At 57.5% G+C, this 18,634-nt stretch overlaps 6 protein-coding genes across 6 annotated transcripts, besides 1 other annotated feature; all 6 read left to right on the forward strand.

The window, feature by feature from the left end:
- Positions 1-1,189: 1,189 nt before the first annotated feature.
- LPMP_351050 (hypothetical protein) lies at positions 1,190-2,845 on the forward strand (the record flags this gene model as incomplete). The annotated part of the gene is made up of 1 exon (XM_010704740.1): positions 1,190-2,845. The coding sequence occupies one exon, from the start codon at positions 1,190-1,192 to the stop codon at positions 2,843-2,845; it is 1,656 nt and encodes a 551-aa protein (XP_010703042.1).
- A 637-nt stretch (positions 2,846-3,482) lies between these two features.
- LPMP_351060 (hypothetical protein) lies at positions 3,483-8,501 on the forward strand (the record flags this gene model as incomplete). The annotated part of the gene is made up of 1 exon (XM_010704741.1): positions 3,483-8,501. The coding sequence occupies one exon, from the start codon at positions 3,483-3,485 to the stop codon at positions 8,499-8,501; it is 5,019 nt and encodes a 1,672-aa protein (XP_010703043.1).
- A 152-nt stretch (positions 8,502-8,653) lies between these two features.
- Positions 8,654-9,100: a repeat region.
- A 508-nt stretch (positions 9,101-9,608) lies between these two features.
- On the forward strand, positions 9,609-10,469 carry LPMP_351070 (flagellar C1a complex subunit, putative; the record flags this gene model as incomplete). The annotated part of the gene is made up of 1 exon (XM_010704742.1): positions 9,609-10,469. The coding sequence occupies one exon, from the start codon at positions 9,609-9,611 to the stop codon at positions 10,467-10,469; it is 861 nt and encodes a 286-aa protein (XP_010703044.1).
- A 1,187-nt stretch (positions 10,470-11,656) lies between these two features.
- Positions 11,657-13,453, forward strand: LPMP_351080 (RNA editing complex protein MP61; the record flags this gene model as incomplete). Its single annotated transcript, XM_010704743.1, has 1 exon — positions 11,657-13,453. One exon carries the CDS (start codon positions 11,657-11,659, stop codon positions 13,451-13,453), a length of 1,797 nt encoding a protein of 598 aa, XP_010703045.1.
- A 1,088-nt stretch (positions 13,454-14,541) lies between these two features.
- Positions 14,542-17,577, forward strand: LPMP_351090 (nucleoplasmin-like protein (NLP), putative; the record flags this gene model as incomplete). The annotated part of the gene is made up of 1 exon (XM_010704744.1): positions 14,542-17,577. One exon carries the CDS (start codon positions 14,542-14,544, stop codon positions 17,575-17,577), a length of 3,036 nt encoding a protein of 1,011 aa, XP_010703046.1.
- Positions 17,578-18,117: 540 nt separating this feature from the next.
- LPMP_351100 (ribosomal protein L24, putative) lies at positions 18,118-18,492 on the forward strand (the record flags this gene model as incomplete). Its single annotated transcript, XM_010704745.1, has 1 exon — positions 18,118-18,492. One exon carries the CDS (start codon positions 18,118-18,120, stop codon positions 18,490-18,492), a length of 375 nt encoding a protein of 124 aa, XP_010703047.1.
- Positions 18,493-18,634: the final 142 nt, after the last annotated feature.

Genomic DNA, 18,634 nt, shown 5'->3' on the forward strand with positions numbered 1-18,634 from the left:
GCGGGATGTGACATAACGATCTCGCCTGTCTTTTTGTTTCTGCCCTTGTCTCCTTCTGCTCAATGTGTATCGTCGCCCTCCCCCCCCTCTCCCTTCATCCGTGTTTGTGTGCGTGATGAGGGCAGGAGGGTCGTTGTCTTTGGGTCTCTCTCTCTTCCTCCCTCGTTCCTTAGCCCTTAGCATGTGTGTGTGTTTTTTGTTCACCTACACCGCGATGTTTGTTTGTCCGTGTGTCTCTCCCTCTCTCTTCCACCACCGCTCCTTCTTCCCCTCAACTGTCGCCTACTGGGTCGGTCGTGAGGGCCTCTATGGTGTTATGGTGACCTTTTTAGGAGGCGGGTTTTCTTGAACTCTATTGCGTGGTGCATCAACCAAAAGCGAGGGGTGGTTAGAGGTGCTTCCCCCCTCCCCCTCCTTGAGGGGCGGGCCGAGAGGTCGTATTGGCGTTGAGGATGGCGCTCCTCCCACCGCCGCTGTGACCCCTTTCTCTTCCATATTCCATCCGGCACACCTCGGAGGCTTCTCTTTACAGCTCTTTCCCTTTACAGGTGTGGTGTCAGCGGTGTGCGGGTGCCGTCTGCTTTAGCTTTCGTGCTTCACTCAGGCGCCTCTTATGTGCGTCTCAGCTGACACTCACCTACCATACAAATCAGTATTGCTACCGCTTCTCGCAATCAAGACATCCCCTGGCTATGCGAGCATACTATCAAAAAAAAACCACAGTACTACTACTCATCGGCTTCACCTGATTCCTACTGATAACCCTCGCGCCACGATTTCTTCGCTTCTTCAGCATTCTTCTCTTCCACTCGAGTGCGAAGGCTTTCTCACCACCCTCTCGCTCGCCTTTCGATTTCTACTCTTCGTTAGTATTGCCGTTAGTCTCCTACAACGCACCACCGTTTTCCATTCTGTCTTTCGTTCGTTTGCGGACGTGGCCTTTTTCCACGTGGTACACCTAAAAGGACTCCGTTACAGAGAAGCGTATCACTATCAGTCAGATCTATACACACACGCACACACACACACACACACACAAGAACGCGCACTTGACCACGCAGGTAGTCTTCTGTTTAGTGCCACCGCACTCTTCATTCAAACCCGTCGCAAAGACATTGGAAGTGTGTTTAAGGGCTGAGGAAGAGTCAAGTGTCTTAGACATGAATTCCGGAGACTATACCCCGTACAGATGCTCATAATGCGGATACTGGTTTGGCTCGCTTGCGTGGCTGCCTTCGGGCTACTCTCTCTAGTTGCTGCTGACACGGTCTTCTCTCATGACACCCGATCACATACGGTGACCATCGAGCCTGGCGTGCTTCCAGAAGCGCAGAGTTTTGGGCGACTGCGACTTCGCACTGGGGAATGGATGTACAGCTTTAATCCTGGAGAAGAGGCCTCCTTTTTCAGCTCCGAAGACTCTGCGAGTCGGCAGTGGCTGGAGTGGAAGGCGGAACTGCGTCTTTTGCAAGAGTATCGACAGAGGCAGCATCTGGGCCGCTACTCTACCGGAGGTGAAAAGACTGACACCTCAGCCAATCAGGGGAACAGTGAAGGACGCGACCCAACAGCACTACCCATTGTAGATTACTTCGCTGATCGAAACGTGCGGCGACGCCACGCCGAGAGGCTGAGAAAGCAGTCGCTCTACAACCTCAGCGATTCGGAAGAGGCTGCTGATGCTCGTGTGTTGGTGGAAAACGAAATAGCGGCTATGTGGCATCTCGTCCAGTCGACTGGTAGAAGTAACGGCACGAATGATCAGGAGTTCCTGGGCCTCGTGGAACGGTACTTTTCTCACACGCTCACCAACAGAAGCGCAGCGGCACCATCCAGGTTTTTACCATCGCTCCCACGTGCACTCCTTCGCCTCCCCCTAGTGCTCGATGCCGAGGTGGTGCCCTTCATGGAGCGCGAGGTGGGCCATGTGCGCGATCTGTGGAAGCTCCGGCTCGCGGACGGGGTGGCACCAGCAGCATCGAGCGACGAGGTAGAGTCACAGCTACAGCTCCTCTCTACGACCATCGAGGATAGCAAGACGGTGGCCACCGCGGTGGCGACCCTGGTAGAGCCTTTGGCTGATGCAGCGCTCAGCTGGGTGGCGTCGTCGCTCACTGCGACACGCGAGGCGATTGTCATGAACGACGAGTCTACGGAGGCAAAGCGATCGGAGCTGAAACGGCTGCTTAAGCAGCAGTCTGTACTGCACAAGATGAGGCCAACGCTGGAGAAGCACAGCAAGGTGTACCAGGGTGTTGTGCGACGGGGGCAGCTTCCGAACACCGAGGCGACACTTTTCGCGCTTCAGCTGATAGCCAAGCAACGCTTTGGCGACAACGTGTCTGGGCTCGTCGAGGCGGTCCCCTCCCTTAGCGTTACGGCACCTCTTACTGGGTTACTGGAGCAAGAGTGGCGGGTGCACGTGCTAGCACCGTACGGTATATGTGTTCTTGCCACAGCCACCTTCATTTGGCTCTGTGAGGAGCTGAAGGAGCGGCTTCTCTCCCGAGTGCGAGCCCGTCGGCTTTGTCCAATGCCTCGCTCACCTTGCGGCATGACCACGTCGTTGTCGAACTGCGCGCGGCAGGCGTACATGCTCGTCTCGCTCCTCGAGCTCGTTGTACTGCCGCTTCTCCCGGTTATTGTGCTACTGATACACCTGCGCGGGGTGCGGTTTTGGATATGCAGTTTGATTGCCTTGATGCGCCCTTGCCAGCTCACAGTGTGCCTCGCGTCTGGCGCATTCTTGCTAGCCGCGAACTACCTCGTCGCCAGGGTGGTTCGGCGTGTCTTTCAGATCGTCAGCCCCTCTGTGTATCGCCGCCGTCTTGCCAAAAGTAAGTGAGCTGTTTGGATTTCACCCAACGTCAAGGACCGACTTGTGTGCTTCAGTTGTGCATATAGTTTGGGGCGCGCAGCATACCTTCTTCAAGGCGTGCAGGCAGAGGCAAGGAGTAGGTTCTTCGGCAGGACGGGCTCATTGAGAAGTGATAGCTTTTACTAGGCACACACACACACACACCCACACTTTTCAGGCATGCAGACGTGTGTGTGTGTGTGTGTGTGTGTGTGTGCCACGATTTGTCTGTCTGTCCTTCTCTATTCCGCCTCCGTACCCATGTTGGCGGCGAAACAAAGAGGGGCATTGCCGTCTTTTCTACATACTCTCTCTGTTGCATCCTTGTCAGCTTCTTCTGTTGTCCTTTAGTGCAGACGGGACGTCTCAGTAGTTTCTGCTCATAGCGGGGGTGGTAGTCGGTTACCCTCGTGCTCTCTCGCACCTTCCAACGCGCGGCGCGACGTAGTCTGCCTCAGCCTCTCTCGCTTCCTCTCTGTACTTTGCCCTCCCTCCCTCCCCCGCGCTCCCACCGCACAGCTTTGTTTTCCTCCCCCTCACTGCCGTGTTTTCTTCTCTTGCAGTATCCCTTGTGCTCGACGGCGCATCATCTTCCGTTCATATGTGGTCGTCAAAGGACTCTTGAATGCGTCCTCTGCGGCTTCGTACCGTTGGCTCTCTCCTCCCTTCGCACACCGCTTCTTTCTATCGTGATGCGGCATCGGCCACCTATCGTGCGTGGCGCAGCCTGAGCACAACGGCCCATAACAATCAAGAGAATGCGACGAAAAACTACACGGCGCCTCCACTGGAGCAGCAGCCCTCCGCATCACCACTAGCCAGCCCGGTAACCTCCCACTCAATGTTGTTTTCCAGGATTGACTCCGCAGTACTGTGCCCGCGACTCTCGCAGCGACAGATGCGGCAACGACAGCGCAAATGGGGTGCCTTGTGGCGATACCGATCAGAATACTGGTCGCCCCGCTCTGTGCCGACACCGCCGCAGGTAGCTTCAGCGATGATCACCGCCTCGCCGCGCACTTCTGTACGTGTGCCGCACTCCGGAGTCTCCCAAGATGGTCTCGCAAAGACGACGAAACGTGGCGCAGAGCAAGTCCCACATGTGATCAGTTCTTCTCCTTCACCCAGGCGGGATCGCACAACGGCTGAGGTGGAGTGTGAGACAGATGGTGGCACACGAGCAAGTCCGCGGGCAGACTCCACCGGTGCTGCAATTGTCGATTCTGCTACCCCTGGTAGCATGCGCAGCTCTGCGGTGGGTACGCACTCCATAGAGGACCCTCTGCTAACCTTTCTGGACACGCACGAGGAAGACGCGGCGTTGCTGCTCGCGATGTGGACGTCACTGCATCGCAGTTGTGTCTTTGGATCTGCTCTGTCGGAGTCGATAGTTCTTCAAGTGCGCTACTTCCTTCATTCCCTTCTTCGCTACCGTGCGGTGGGGGCGGCGGTGAACTTCTACTACCGACTCATGGGTATCGGGATGCAGCTGCATCAAAGCGATCTGCTGCTGCTGTTCTCGAGCTTGACGTACGATAGCCCTGGACCGACAGAAGAGAGGCAGCTGCGCAAGCCGGCCAAGACCGCAGTGATCGAAGACGACAAGAAAATTGGGACTCGGCGACGCAAGCAGCTCCACGGGCCTACTACACGAGTGCACCCAGCAGACAGTTCAGACCAAAGTCAGCATAACAAGGCCGGGAAGGGAAGCGGCGAGGCACTAGCATGTCAGATGGGCAGCATGGGCACCGTGGCAAGGAAGACAGGTGCGCCTGCGTTCTGTAAGGAGAGGCCTGCGGGTGTGAGTGCTGGTGCCACTGAGAGCACTGGGGACACAGCTTGGAATGCACATGTGGCTGGTGCGACCCACATTGCGGAGGGCAGCAACGTCGGCGTCTCCTGTGCCTCCCGTTGGGACCGCAGAAGAGCAGATAGCGAAGCACAGCCACCCAGCTCCATTGCACGCCGTGTGGCTTTTCACCAGCAGCCGGAGTGGATCAAGAGATGGATCCTTTACGAAGCCTCCATGGGGACACTGGAAGATCTGGACGGGGTGGAAGATGATGGACAGCCAAGCACACGATCGACGCGCAGCAGCGAAGACCCGTGTTGGAGTGCCAACAACAGGGTGCACATGGACACCGCAGCGCCGTCATGGCAACCGTTACAGAGGATAGAAATGGCAGCGATTCTGGAACACCTGCACCTCCTCACTCTCGGCGCCATGCAGCGAGACCATCGCAGCCCAACCGAACCAAACACAACGTTGCCGCGGCGACCCTTTCGATGCTCCTCGCGACGGCCACAGCCACGGTCTGTTGAGAGACTCTACTGGAAGGAGGCTCTAGAGCTAGTGCGAGGCGCCTACATATCTGCATCATGGCCCATAGGACTGAGCAAGGGTGATGGGAACTTGCCCTGTCAGGCGGCAGAAGGTCTGGCCCTTCCCACTGGCGTCGCTTTTGCTCTACAGTCGATGCTTCGTGAAGTGCAAAGTTGGAAGGGCGCACTTGCTCTTCTGAGGCTGACGTTGCGGGAGGCGAACCATCGAGGTGCGGGGACGGCCGGAGCGCTTTCTATGACACCTGACTGCTTTCTGCGTGGATCTATTCTGTTCATGGCTTTGGCTGCCCCTGCGCAGCCGTGGAAGACCCAGGTGTTGGTTGAAGAGTGGATGCATCGCGTGATGCTGCCTCGGCTGGCGCACGACGCGAGAGCGAAGGAAGAAGCCCCCTTTACGGCGACAGCCGCAACAGCAGCTCTTCACGCTCTGTGGCTGAGCCACCTCTGCAGCGTAAAGGCATCACGGCCGGACGAGTTTGTTGCGCTGAGTGAAGAGGCGGCAGACTACTTAACTTCTTCCTCCGCGCTGCGAGCGATTCGCGGCGACCTCACTCTCATGATGACAGAGGTGTGCTCGAGCACCGAACTGGCCCTTGATGCCTTGCGGCAGACAGTGCTGCAGGCTCTGCAGTACCACCGCGCCTCAGAGGTACTGGCCAAGTCCATTCGAACAGGCGCCTACAGGGTTGAGAATGCCAAAGGCATGCCCGAACTCAGCAGAGACCACGAGAGTAATCATGCCGTCGATGCGCTGACAAAGACAGCAGTGACATCGTCGGCAGCTCTCATGTGCGGAATGGGCTTCTCCCCCTCGAGTCAGACTGCAATTCAATCATCTCTCTCGCTGTCAACGCCTCTATTGAGCGACATGATGGATGTGTTTGCCCTGTGCTGTGCAGCTGTCAAGGAGACAGTCTGGCTGCGACTCACGACAGCCGCCTCGACAAACTATGCTGCGTCTCTGGTCGAGGTCCTGCAGTTTCTGGAGCGCAGTGTGCACGGTCCGGCAGGTCTCCTTAGTGTGTTCCAGCTCCTGTGTGGCTCACCAGTGTCGCGGCAGGCACACAACGACAAGGAGTCGCCGCTGGTGTCGACGGCATACACAACGTCGGGACCGGAGCGGGCATACATGTCGTGCCTTTTGGTCACCACTCTCTTGCAGCTCGTGCAGCTTCTCTGTGCACCACCGGATCCGAAGCAGCGCCGCTTCGGCTCCCAGGTATGGAACAGCGCGGTGCTGGTCCTCCTTGTGGAGTTCGCGGTGAAGGTGCTGGAGAGAGTTACGGCGGAGCATGTCCAACAGGCGCCGTGGCGGTGGGCAATTGAGGGGCGTCAGCAGGAGCTCGCGAATGCGACTGCGAGCACGATACGCCTTGTTGTGCGCCAGCTCGATATTAATTGCATGAACGAGAGGGTCATGTTTGGTGCCATGGCCGACCAGGATGTCGAACTCTGCGCTCTTCTTGTCCGAGTCTTCAACAAATCATCGGAGTTGATGGTGGCATCGCGTGCTAGTGATGTGTGGCGGATCTCATCTCCGTCGCCCGTGTGGCAAATTTTGACCTCCACATGCTCTCCCCGCACCCTACAAGGAATCCATCTGTGCCTCAGCAGCTCTAGCGCACTGGGGAAGCGAGTACGATATCGGCTTAGCCGCCGTGATGTGGATAACCTGGAACGCTGGATTCAGCCGCCGCGGTCGCGTCTGCGCACCTCCGCTCGCCTGCGCTGCGCCCGCGTTGCGGCGCTATCGTCGTCGACGCGTGTCGTGAAAGCGAGAGTCGGAACTGGTGTTGCTGTACTGGAGCGCGATGTGGGCATCGACTTTTCTCTTACTCGCAGCCTCCGCGACTCGTTGTACACGATCCTGAACAGCGAGCGCACGAAGGCTGATGTTGGGCAAGCGCTGCAGCGACTGGCGAGTACAATGTCGGGCTGTAATGCCTGCTGGCTACTATGCCATCTCGTGACGAAAGACATCGCTTTGGCCCGCGGCACGTGCACTGTGGAATTTTTTGCCACAACGCTGGATCGCATGGCGCAGGAGGTAGCGAAGTCCAGCGCTACGGCACCTGCAGTAACAAGGGTGTCGCTATTGCAGGGAAGTCGTTTGCGGCCGTCTCGTGAAACCTATGGTACCCAGACCGCCCCCAAGACGTATGGCCCACCCAATTTGTGGCTAAGGGCCCTCGACGTCTTCTGGAGCGCCGTCGATCACGCTGAACACGTGGAAGTGGCTGCGACACAGCACCCCAGCGCCTCCACTGTCAACGCCGCTGAGACAGCGCGCACGTGGAATTTAGTGAGTGTGGAGCCGCAGGAGCGCGCTGTACTTGCGCGCCTGCTGCTCCCACTTCTGCGCTTTAGCCGCGCCGTGAATCGGCCAGAGGTCGGCCGTCAGTGGCGTCGCACCTGGATCGCCATGTATGCACCACAAGAAAAGAAGAACCCGCAGTGGCGCCAACAGAACATCGAGGCGCTGTCGCTGCTAGGAGAAGCCGCAGCGCTGACTCGCTGCGTTGCGGAGTACCACGACTGCGGTAGCGAAGCATTGCTGTGCTCGGTGGCTCTTCAGCACAGCGACTGGCACTCTGCACTGGCGGCGATCTTTCAAACATACGGCGCTATCGAGGAGCGCCACGCGACGGGGACGACGTACTCATGGGACGTGGCCCGCACTATTTTGTCGCTGCTAACGAAGTCACCGATGAATCTCAGCAACACAGCAATGCGTGTGCGCACCGTTCAGGGCGAGATGTGGAATGTGGAGTGTAGTCTTGCAGTGGTGCGGTTGCTGCTACGGGGTCGCCGATGGCGCCTGGCGCTGACTCATGTTGACGAGGCACTGGAACTGCCAGACATGCAGCGAGTCAAAGCGCAAGTGCTCGTGGACCCTACCGGTCAGTTGCGGCAGGAGGCGTTCTCAACCTCGTCCACACAGACAATACTGACGCACTATACCCAGTTACTCACGGCAGCGTTGCAGGCGACAGCGATCGGTGGCGACAGTGAGCGCGCATCAGTGTACTACGATGCCTTCAAAGCACTACTGCGTTACGTCTTCGCTGAAACAGTTGACGTGGGTACTCTTCACGCAGCTGAAGATTGCTCGCAGAATAGCGATAGTGATGGGCTGGATGCTGCGCTGGACATGGCTACTTTGTCTGAAAGGGGCGCAGCTCACGCCTCTTGCGTGGAGGACCGAGTGCAGCAGACAGTACGAGAACTGGCGCCGCGTGCGCGCATTTTGTTCTTCCGAGCTATGACAAAGAGGATGCTCACGTCGCATGCTGGAAAATGATAACAAGACGACCCCATTCGTAAAGGAAGAAGAGGAAGGCATCAACTTAGCCACTCGTGGCGACGCTATTCAGCGCAAGATGTGCGTGAATGAGTTTCGTAACTCAACTCACTTATTGGTGACCTTCTCGCTTGTGTGTCACCGCGATTCATCCTTGATGACTGAGGGACATCACTGTGTGGGGTAGCCAGGGCCCCGTACCCACCCCCTCCTCCCCCCTCCCTCTCCCTGCCAGTGCCGAGCCACCGCTGGTGGTGACTGGGTCAAGCACCCACGACGTGGGGGGTGGGGGCGGGGGTGGTTGGCGCAATGTAGCGCTACGCATATCGGCGATGGGGTTGTGGATGGCGTTGTGTCGGAGCGACATGCGACAGTGAGCACCCTTGTACCCTCTACGTGGTGGGCGGGGCGTGAACCTGACTCGAACGCATCCCACCCGTGTCCCTCACTGCCTACTGGTGTGGCGAGCCTGAGCGCTCCCGGAGAGGGAGGTGACTGGCGGCGCGTGTGTGTGTGTGTGGGCCGATTGAGCACGAGTCAGGAGGCGGCGCTCCGGCAACTGAGCCGGCGCGTTGCTGTAGTGCGTACCTAGCGCAGCTCTGGGGTGTAGCATCTCGTGTGCGTACGTGCTGAAAGACCCACCGCAACCAAAACAAAAAGACAGAGAATGAACGAAGAGGCGAAGGACGTGTGTTGTTTTTCACAAGGAAAATCAAAAGAGACGTAGGCTCTTGTGCGGTTACCCTAACATGATAAGGAGAGTAGTCACGAGGATGTGATCTTCAAACTGTGGCGTCTACCCCCCCCCCCAACGCTCGCACTGTGACACTTCTTACATCCGGTGTATATACGACCGTATCGTATGCCTTCTGTGCCGTGCTGGTCTGATAAAAGAGAACTACGTGTTGTCGCGCCTTGACTTGCTGCATATGCCTCTTTGTTGCGCGTCTCAAGGAGCAGATGCTAACTGCCGTTGGTACCTTGTTCGACTCTCTGTCTCCCTCTTGTGTCGTATTCTGTCTACGCTCCTCTCCGCCTCGCTGTTGCGTCATTACAGCAACGGTAGAAACTCAGTTCACGTTGGTTTGTTTAACTTTTTTCCTTCCCATGACGCAGTGCCTCACATGGCAGGTTGTCGACCAGCGGCAGACGGGCGAGTGTCTTGACGCCGTAGACCTGGAGGCGCTGCGAGCTGTCATGCAGCGAATTGACAGCGATCACGGTGGGGCGCTGTTACACTCGGGCGAACGGACAGAGGCACAGGTGAGTGTGCTGCTCGATTTGTACGGTCACCTCGTTCTGTTTGCGAAGGCGTCGCAGTTTTCCCCATTCAAAACAAGTACGCTGCTCGGCATCGTGCATCAAGTGCACGAGACAAGCGTTGCGGACCGCCTTTCCCGCCTTCACTCATACGACCTCCTTCGAGAGCTCGTGGTTCGGCACAGCGTGCACCGTCCACCGTACTCGACAATGGTGTTCAGCGTCCGAGAAGTACAAGATATCGACACGTACATGATGAGCACCTACTATCGCCACTATAAAATGTACGTGTACTGCTTTGTGCCACGCGAGGTGGCGACCCTTCGGACAGTAATGCTGAACGACACCGTCGAGGTACCGCCTGTACAGCTCCCCCCACTCTCCGCTGCCATTAGAGAGGATGCGTGGAAGGAAAAGATGCAGGAAAGGGTGCGCACGCTTGAGGAGACCGAGATGGAGGAGCAGTGGATCGCCTCCGATGCGCTCTCGGAGGAGCAAAAGCGCTCCGGCACGCTTGATAGTCTCACATTGAAGGCCGGCATACGCGCACAGCTGGAGGAGATTCGCGATGCCGTGTCGAAGAAGTCGACAGACTGTCTAGACCTCATCGAGGAGAAACTCACCGCCCTTGAGGCCAAAGTGAATGAACTGCAGAGTGGCGGCAGTCGTGGTCGGCTGAGCTCCAAGGGGTCCTCAAAGAGGAAGTGACCCAATGGACGTGGGGCCACGGACATAACCAAACGGAGCGCAGAGGCGCTGAAAAAGGAGCGCCTCTGTTTGCTTATTCAGTTTTCGTTTTGGCACTGTAACGTTCTCCTCTCCTTTTACTTCGTGGCCCCCCACCACGTCTGACTCCATGTCCTCCGCCCCCCGCTCCCCCCGCTTCTTCAACGTTGACAGGCGCGCCACTGTGCCGGCAACAGCGGTACTACTGGGTTGATGTCCGCTGCCGCCTGTGTAGGAGTGTTGCTCCACATTGTGGACATCGCTGGCGGCTATGTAAACTAGCGAATTGCTTTGTTCTTTTTTGGGAGTGTTGTTGTTGTCCTTTGCTTGTCTGTGTGCGCGTCTGTGGGAGCTCGTAGGCACACGCGTGCGTTGGCATGGGTCTCGTTCGTTCTACGATGAGGCATAGGCAAGAAGAACCCAGTATTGGAGCCACGTAGGGTCAATGAGAATGTCGGTTTGGCCTCCTCTGCGCACAGGCTCCAGCTTGAAGATCGCTGCAGGCTCCTCCTGATAACTCGTGGTGGCCGCTCGCTCATGAGACCGTACACAGCTGTGCGTCTCCATCGTCCCATGCACTCCCCTATGTGAGAAGGTGGAGTGGGAGTCACGGCGTTTTTTTTCTCATGCGATGGAGTACTGCATAACTTCCCCGTTGCTGTCTTCTTCACTGTTCCTTGCTGGGTCTCTCCCCCCCCCCACTGCTCACTCGCCTCTCTCGCGCGCGCTGCGTTCATGATAAAGTGCACACGCTGTACAACTGCGGGAAGCCTCGCCTGACACGGGAAGAGAAGGAGGAGGAGAAGGGGCGTCAGGACTTGTATAGTTAGCGGCGTCTCTTTGTTGAGCAGCACTGCGTCTGTGTCGCTGCCAGGGGAGCGGTGGGGGACACATTGGGCTTGGTCACCCAGAGGAGGCGTTTTGGCACCCCCCCCCCCGCACACATACACATCTAACTGCTAGAGCTGCAACTTATCAGGAATCCTCCTTCCACGCTCAGGACTTGTGGTCTTCCGTTACCTCGAATCTCTAATTCCTCTCCGAGGAAAGACGTCCGCTTCACTGACACATCTGCGTAGACCCCAGTGCTGTCTGCTTCGCATTCTCGTCTCACTTCCTAGCTGCTTCTTGTTAGCTTGCTTGGCTTTCATTTGGCTTGTCGATGTAGCATGAGTTGTTGTAGTTTAAATAGGGCCCTTTCCCAGTGGCTGCCCTCGGGGGTGATTGCAGGCCATGTGCGGCGAACACCAGGAGGAGCAGGTAGCCCTCATCTGCCGCGACTGACCCATGTGACTTCCAGCAGCAGTGTTGCACTTCATGTTGCTGCTGCATCTATCGGCAGTAGCGGCAGTAGCATCATCAGGTCGTCCGGCAAAAAAGCCTCCGTGTACTATAACTTTGCCACTCCGGTGGATGTATTCCGTGATGGGGCGGATGGTGGAAGTGTCTGTCACCGCCGACAACGACGCGAGGCGCTGGGTCGAGAGGGAGGACCGCTGCTTGTGGCGCCGCGCACGCCAGATCCTGGTGACCCGCTTCAGCGCCTCAACATTTTTCGACGCGATTTTTCCGACTACAGCGTCAGCGCAAGGGGGAGTCAGAACATCATGGTCAGCGTCGACACCACCACTCGCCGGTTTCTCGATATGTTCTGCGACTTTGATGCCAAACGCTGCAAGCTGTGCAATGAAACCTTCACACAGTGGCATGTCCATACCAACGGCATCCCGCACGCTGGGAGGGAAGGCATGCTGCTGGAGCTTGTTCGCCCGTATTGCGGAACTCCCGAAGAACTAATAGAGATGTGGTGGCAGCGGCTGAACTCGTGCGCTGCGTTTCATCGGATTCCCGCTTTAAGCCACAACAACCCCCACGAGCGCAAACGACGTCTTCTGTACCTATTGAAGCTACTGAAAGACCGCGGCATCCTCGTGGAGACGTTCAACGTAAGTGACAGCCAGTCCATCAACTCGGCGCGCTCGTGGGAGTTTGAGCGACTGGAGTTCGTTGGGGACAATGTGGTCAAGTATATCCTGAACAGTGTCATTTCATGTACCTTTCCTCCTCACGAAGGAGGCGCGAAAGGAAAGCTAACGTGCTTCCAATTCGTGATGGACGGCAACGATGGTCTAGCACGCGGCTACGACCATCTCGACCTCCAACAGCTCGCCTCCAGCGTGAGGGTAGTGAGCAAATTTAAGAGTGACATTGTCGAGACCCTCTTCGCGGAGTTGCAGATGTACCTGTGGAGCACGCAGCACGATGTCGGCACCTCACCCCTGGTGTTTCCTTTTACGAGAGACATATACACGCTGCGGGCGCTGGTGCAACATGTTTTGTATGAGTTGGCCATTGAGCTCTTTCTTTACCACATTTCCTACATTAACGGCATGCTACAGCGTGTGATGCGAGAGAACCACCTGCAGTTTGTAAAAACAGATGCCGCGCTAAACCCCACGACTGGTGCAAACATCAGGAGTTGGGGCATGAAGGCGAGCCACGGTGACTGGACTGACAGGGGCGAAGACCATAGCCTTCCGCAAGGCTACGGGGCACCGGCGATGCCTGCCCCCACGGTGACTCTCATGAAGGTGCGCTCGCAGCGCGCCCACCGGCAGGGTTCCGATGCGGCGCTCTTCTTCGAGTCCACAAACTACGACAACTTCAAGCGCGTGGTTCCGATCGGCGGGCTTTTGCCGCGGGCTTTTGCGCGGGAAGAGTTGTCCGTGATCCCAAACTACATGCCGCACCTCCAGAGCGATGGCACGATGACGCTGAAGATGAGGAAGGCTGGGAATGCCGGCTGGTCGACCCTGTATGCCTCCGCAGCAGCGGTGGTTGAGAGGGGAGTCGTTGCCGACGGTCTCGGCATAAGTGCAACAATGAAACCGCGAGTCGACCGCGAGCCCGTTCGCTTGTCAGTTCCACGTCTCAAGGACGAAGAGCTTATCCCAGAGCTCATTTAAGCTCCTCACATGTGTTTTCTTTCCTTCTCCCTTCATTTTCTTTGGTCTTGTTCCCCCAAATTCTGCTGTGGTGGATTGCGAGAGGGCGAGCGGGTCAGTAGTTGCCAGAAGCACGAGGAATGCCTTTTAGTGCCGCGGCAGACCCACGAGTACGTGCACAGCTGTACGGAACAACAACGACGAAAAAAAAAGACTCGGGCTGGGGCAGTGGGTACCTCAGCTGGAGCAGAGGTGATTTTGCCCTGAAACGCGCGAGCGGGTGAAGCGCCTGGACCGCACTCGATAAATGGGGGCCACAGAAAACAAAGAGAGAAAGGGAGAGACGTGTTCCACAGCTACTCTCTCTATTGTAATGCAGCACTTCCCTCTTCCTCCTCCTCTCGCCCTTTGTCGAGCGCCTGCGCGTGCGCTTGTGGGTGTGCGCAGGAGAGGAAAGGGTAACAAGCGCTCTCGCCAGACGCCTATCCTGTGCTTTATTGTGTACCTTCCCCATCCCCCGACGTCGATTCTTGTCAAATGCCATGCCTGATCGCTTTTCTCCCTTTCATTGTGCGCGGTTGCACCTCCCGCAGCATAGAATATCAAGCAGGCACGCGCACTTCGCACGAGACAGTGACGCGCAATCGCCTCGGTCCTATCACCTTTTCGTTCCCGCTCACCATTATCAGACACACCACCCCCTCCCCTTCCCCCTCCCTCCCTCATTATCCTCCCCATACATGCGCACACCATACACGTCCACCCTCCCCACTCCGTACATACACCCGCACAGTCACCCTAGAGAACGCATCAGTAGCTGATTTCCTGCTTCGCAGTCAGTGGTGCTGCCCCCGGTGAAGGCTGGAAGAGGAACACATCTTCATTCACGTCACCGCAAGACTCACTGCCTCTTATACGCCTTCTCGCTCTTTCGCCTTCTCCATTCCGCAGACATACGCCTACACTGCCCACTCAGAGTTGTCGCTTCGTCGCTGGTATTTTTCACTGAAGCGCTCCTCTTTGTGTGTGTGTGTTTTTTTTTCTGTTGTTGTTGTACCTTTCGTAGCTAACGTGTGTCGTGTCAACTGGAAAGGGCGCCTGCATTCCTCATGATCACCGCTCGGTCACCTTATCAAGTGTATAAGGCGGCGGACGTTAAGGGAACCGTCACCGACTTCAACTCTCTGCCGCCTGAGGAGGTACTGCCGTACAAGATCACATCCTCGGAGGAGACATTGGTGGCGTCACTCTCTGTTGTCGAGCGAAGCGAGGAACAGCGAGGCAAGTACGCCGTCTCAGCCCTGCACGCCGCGAGGGTCTACGTCTCTGACCTCATCAGCTACATTCCCCTGTCCGCCCGCTCGCAGACGGCCAAGAGAGTCGAAATTAACACTGACGCGATTGTACGCACTGTCGTGCTGTTTGCCACCAACACAGAACTCCTTCAAAGTGTTAAAAACATCGTTCTTGCGAACGCCTCAGGGGCGCACATATCGCTGAAGGATCTCTCGGATCTAGAAGGCGTGCTGAACGCGATGGAAAAGGAGCACCGGCAGAAAGCGAAAGGCGCTGGGGAGAAGGTGGACATGCTGCGCAAGGTTGCGCCAGAGCCGATGATCGTCCCCTCCAGCCCAGCGACGTCGAAAGGTGCGACAGCGTTGGCCACAGGCGAGGACGGCGGTGGCGCCGCGCAGAATTCCACAGGGTCTTTGCGGCAGCGTCGCCGGCGCTCACAGTCTACCGACGGCCCTGCCGCCAACGCAGACTCACATGGAGATGCCGCGGCACTCAAGGTGGCGAAGATCGAGGTGGACGGAGACAATACTCCTCTCGCCGCTGTGTATGCGCCAACGCCATCTAGCGGGCTCAAGAGTCTGCGCACCGGCCGAGGCGGCGGTCTAGTGTGGGGCCGCCTCCGCAGCCTAACAAACAACGAAAAGAAGGTCGTCGCGATGCTGCACTCCACGATTCAGGTGCTGGGGCATATCTTCGCGACCAAGTTCAACGACCTCGTCCCCATCTTCGACACGCTTCAGAAGCAACTCAGAATGGCACAAGCCGTCATGGATGCCGAGCGCGCACAGTACGAAGCAAGGACGGACAAAAGAGCCTTAGAGCCGTTTCACGGGGTCACCCTGGATGCCGTGCAGCTTGCTCTAGAGCAGTCGAGCGACACATTCCGCAACGACGAGGAGTGCCGCTACGAGCTCGATGAGGACCTCTTGCACCCCATCGCCCACGCCTGCCTGAGTGTCATCAACCACATTGAGGGCTTCTTGACTGAGCCATTCAAGGGCCCGACGCCGGAGGAGTTGGCAAGGAAGCAGCTGCTGCGTGATGCCGCACGGACCAAGCGCGACGAGGCGAAGCGTCGGGTTCTTGAAAAGGCGGAAGCCAAGGCGGAGCTGGAGCGCAAAAAAGAGGAAGAGCGGCAGCTGATGCGGCGGCGACTTGGCGACGGCAGTGACGAGTACGAGGAAGACCTTCAAGAAGACACCACGCTCGTCACCCCGTCTACGTTAGGGTACGTGGCGTACGATGCGGGGCTACCGCTTGGCACTCCTGAACTCTTTGAAAAGGCGCTGTATATATGGGGCATGCTCGTCTCAGTGCCACGTGCGCTCAGTCTGTCACAGATGCGATTTACTACCTTCCTGAAAGGAATCGAGTGTGAGGACCAGGACGCGAATGGGCTGATGGAGGAGGTGACCAAGTGTCTGCTCAACGTTTCGATAGATAACCTGCGCTTCCGCTCTCCCGAGGCGCCGCGTATCATGACGCGCGGCAAGAACTGGTTCGATGCCCTTGTCGAGTTTGTCGGAGTGTCAAGTGGAAACAAAAAGAAGCGACGGCAGCAGCAACGCCGCGCCTCTAGTACCGAGGAGGATGAGGAAGAAAGCGACGAGAAGGATGACAGCGACGGCGAGAGCGATGTAGCCTCCTCGATATCGTCTTCGCCATCTTCCGCTGCGTCAAAAGGGAACGACGCCAACACGTCAGCTGAAGAGGGGGGCTCACGGCTCGAGGAGAACCCAGCAGCTGCCGGGGCGGAGGGAGGCGAAAGCGCCGCTGAGGCGGTTGCGGAAGAGGAGGTGGATACAGACCCGTTCTTGCTGGAGCTGAAGATAACAATGATGAAGGTAGCAGAGCTGCGTTCCTTGGCGTCTTGGGGAAACGTCGACGTTATTGATCGCCTTAATCTGCTTCAGTTCTGTGTGCTAGAGGCACTGAGCAGCGACGGCGTGCGCAGCGAAGCAGACCGTCTTGAGAAGGACCGCGAAGATGAAACGTTGAACGTTGAGAAGAAGCTAAAGGAGATTCGTGAGGAGGCGGAGAAGGAGTTAAAGGCGCTGTTGCGCACGTTGCCGCCAGTGACTACCACAACTGCCCGCAATGCGAAAAAAATGCCAAGGAGCAAGCGAAAGACCGAGTCAGTGAAGACGGAGGACGACCAAGGCTCCAGCAACGCCGAGGATGGCAAGCAGGACGGTGACGAGGCTGAGGGCTGTCAAGAAGCGAAGGCAAAGGCCGCAGGGGAGGGGGCGGAGAGGACTTTTGAGGCCGAGCGGGAAGCTATCCTCAAGGGTGTCGATCGCAAGCGCGAGGAGATCTATGCGCGATTGCTCAGCTTGCAGGATGGCAATGACCACGGCGCCATTATCGAGCCGCTTGGCATGGACCGCTATCGGCGCCTTTATTGGCGTTTTCCAATGGAGCGGGAAGTTTACGTGCAAAGCGTACCCCATCTCACGGCCGCCGCATTCCCTGTCCTGACCGAGCCACCGGAACTCAAGCAGCGCCGTGCCCCCTCGCGGCCACTTCTCCTGGATGAGGAGGAGAGATCATTGCAGGGCCGGCGACGGCGTGATGACCGAGGTTCAACCGCGGCGAGCGATCCGACTGACGTCAATGACGACAAGAGTGCAGTTCAGACTATGTGGGGTTTTATTCCCTGCAACTACCTCGGGACCTTTCTGCAGACTCTGGACCGTCGCGGGGAGCGGGAGGCCCCGTTGCGGCACGCACTAGAGATGGTGGAGCCGTACCTGACAACTTTGGAAGAGCCACGAGAAGTGCGTGAGACACGGGCACGCGCGCACATGTTTGGCTACTTGAACCGCCTGAAGACCGACTTCACGTACTGAGCTGACGGCCAGCCCTGACTTCTTTCAACTCCCGCTAGGAGCTTTCGCTTTCTGGGGTGGGAGAAACGGCACTCGGTCTTTGAGGACAATGTTTAGAAGGTTTAATTGATGCTCTCCGCCTTCAGTATCCACATTGAGACACCCATTCACCACACAGAGAGAGAGAGACGTTTCTTTGTACGTGTGGGTGGGTGGTGAATCCTTTCGCTTCTAACACACGCATAGGCCGACTACCAATCTTGATGGACCCCCTGCTTGGCCCAACTGGTGAAAGTGGCTGAACTTCCGTTTCCGTCTAGCGCTCTGTTTGTTACCACTCAACACTCAGCGCTTTCTGCACCCAGCCCCGCTATGTCTCTTTTCTGCCTCACTCGAGAAACTCAGCCATACCCCTGTCATCCCCATTCGCGTCTCTTCACTTTTTCTTCTGCGCCTCCCTCCCCTCTACTCCTTCCTCATTCCGTCCTTCCTTCCTGGGGCATCACTGTTTACTCTCACCATCACTCTTTCCAGCTCTACTCTTTGTGTCTCGTAGTCGCCATGCGTACGATCGAGTGCGAGTTCTCCCACTTCGCGGTGCACCCCGGCCACGGCCGCCGGTACGTGCCCTTCGCGTTCCTGTCCACGAAGCCGGTGCTGACCTTCTCGCGCCCGAAGTGCTTCGCGCTGTACATGCGCAAGAAGAACCCGAGGTTTATTCCGTGGACGCGCACGTACCGCCGCATCCACCGCAAGACGACGACGGACCGCGTGAACCGCCGCCGCGCTGCTCGCGCGGTGAGGGTGCAGCGTGCGATCGTTGGTGCCGACCTGTCCTACATCCAGGAGGTGCGCGCGACACGCAAGGAGGACCGCTCCGCCAAGGCCAAGGCCGTCCGCGCGGAGGTCGCCGAGCGCAAGGCCGCCAAGAAGTGAAGCCCAACTGCTTCATGTCTCTTGGGCGTATCTGGTAAGGGAGACTGGCTGATGTGAGCAGGCGGCTGCGGACTTTGCGACAAACTGCAGCTGTCCAAGTGTTTATTTATTTATTTTGTCTTGTATGCGCGATGCCGGTAAG

The sequence above is a fragment of the Leishmania panamensis genome, assembly GCF_000755165.1.
Source record: "Leishmania panamensis strain MHOM/PA/94/PSC-1 chromosome 35 sequence".
Taxonomy (NCBI): Eukaryota; Euglenozoa; class Kinetoplastea; order Trypanosomatida; family Trypanosomatidae; genus Leishmania; species Leishmania panamensis.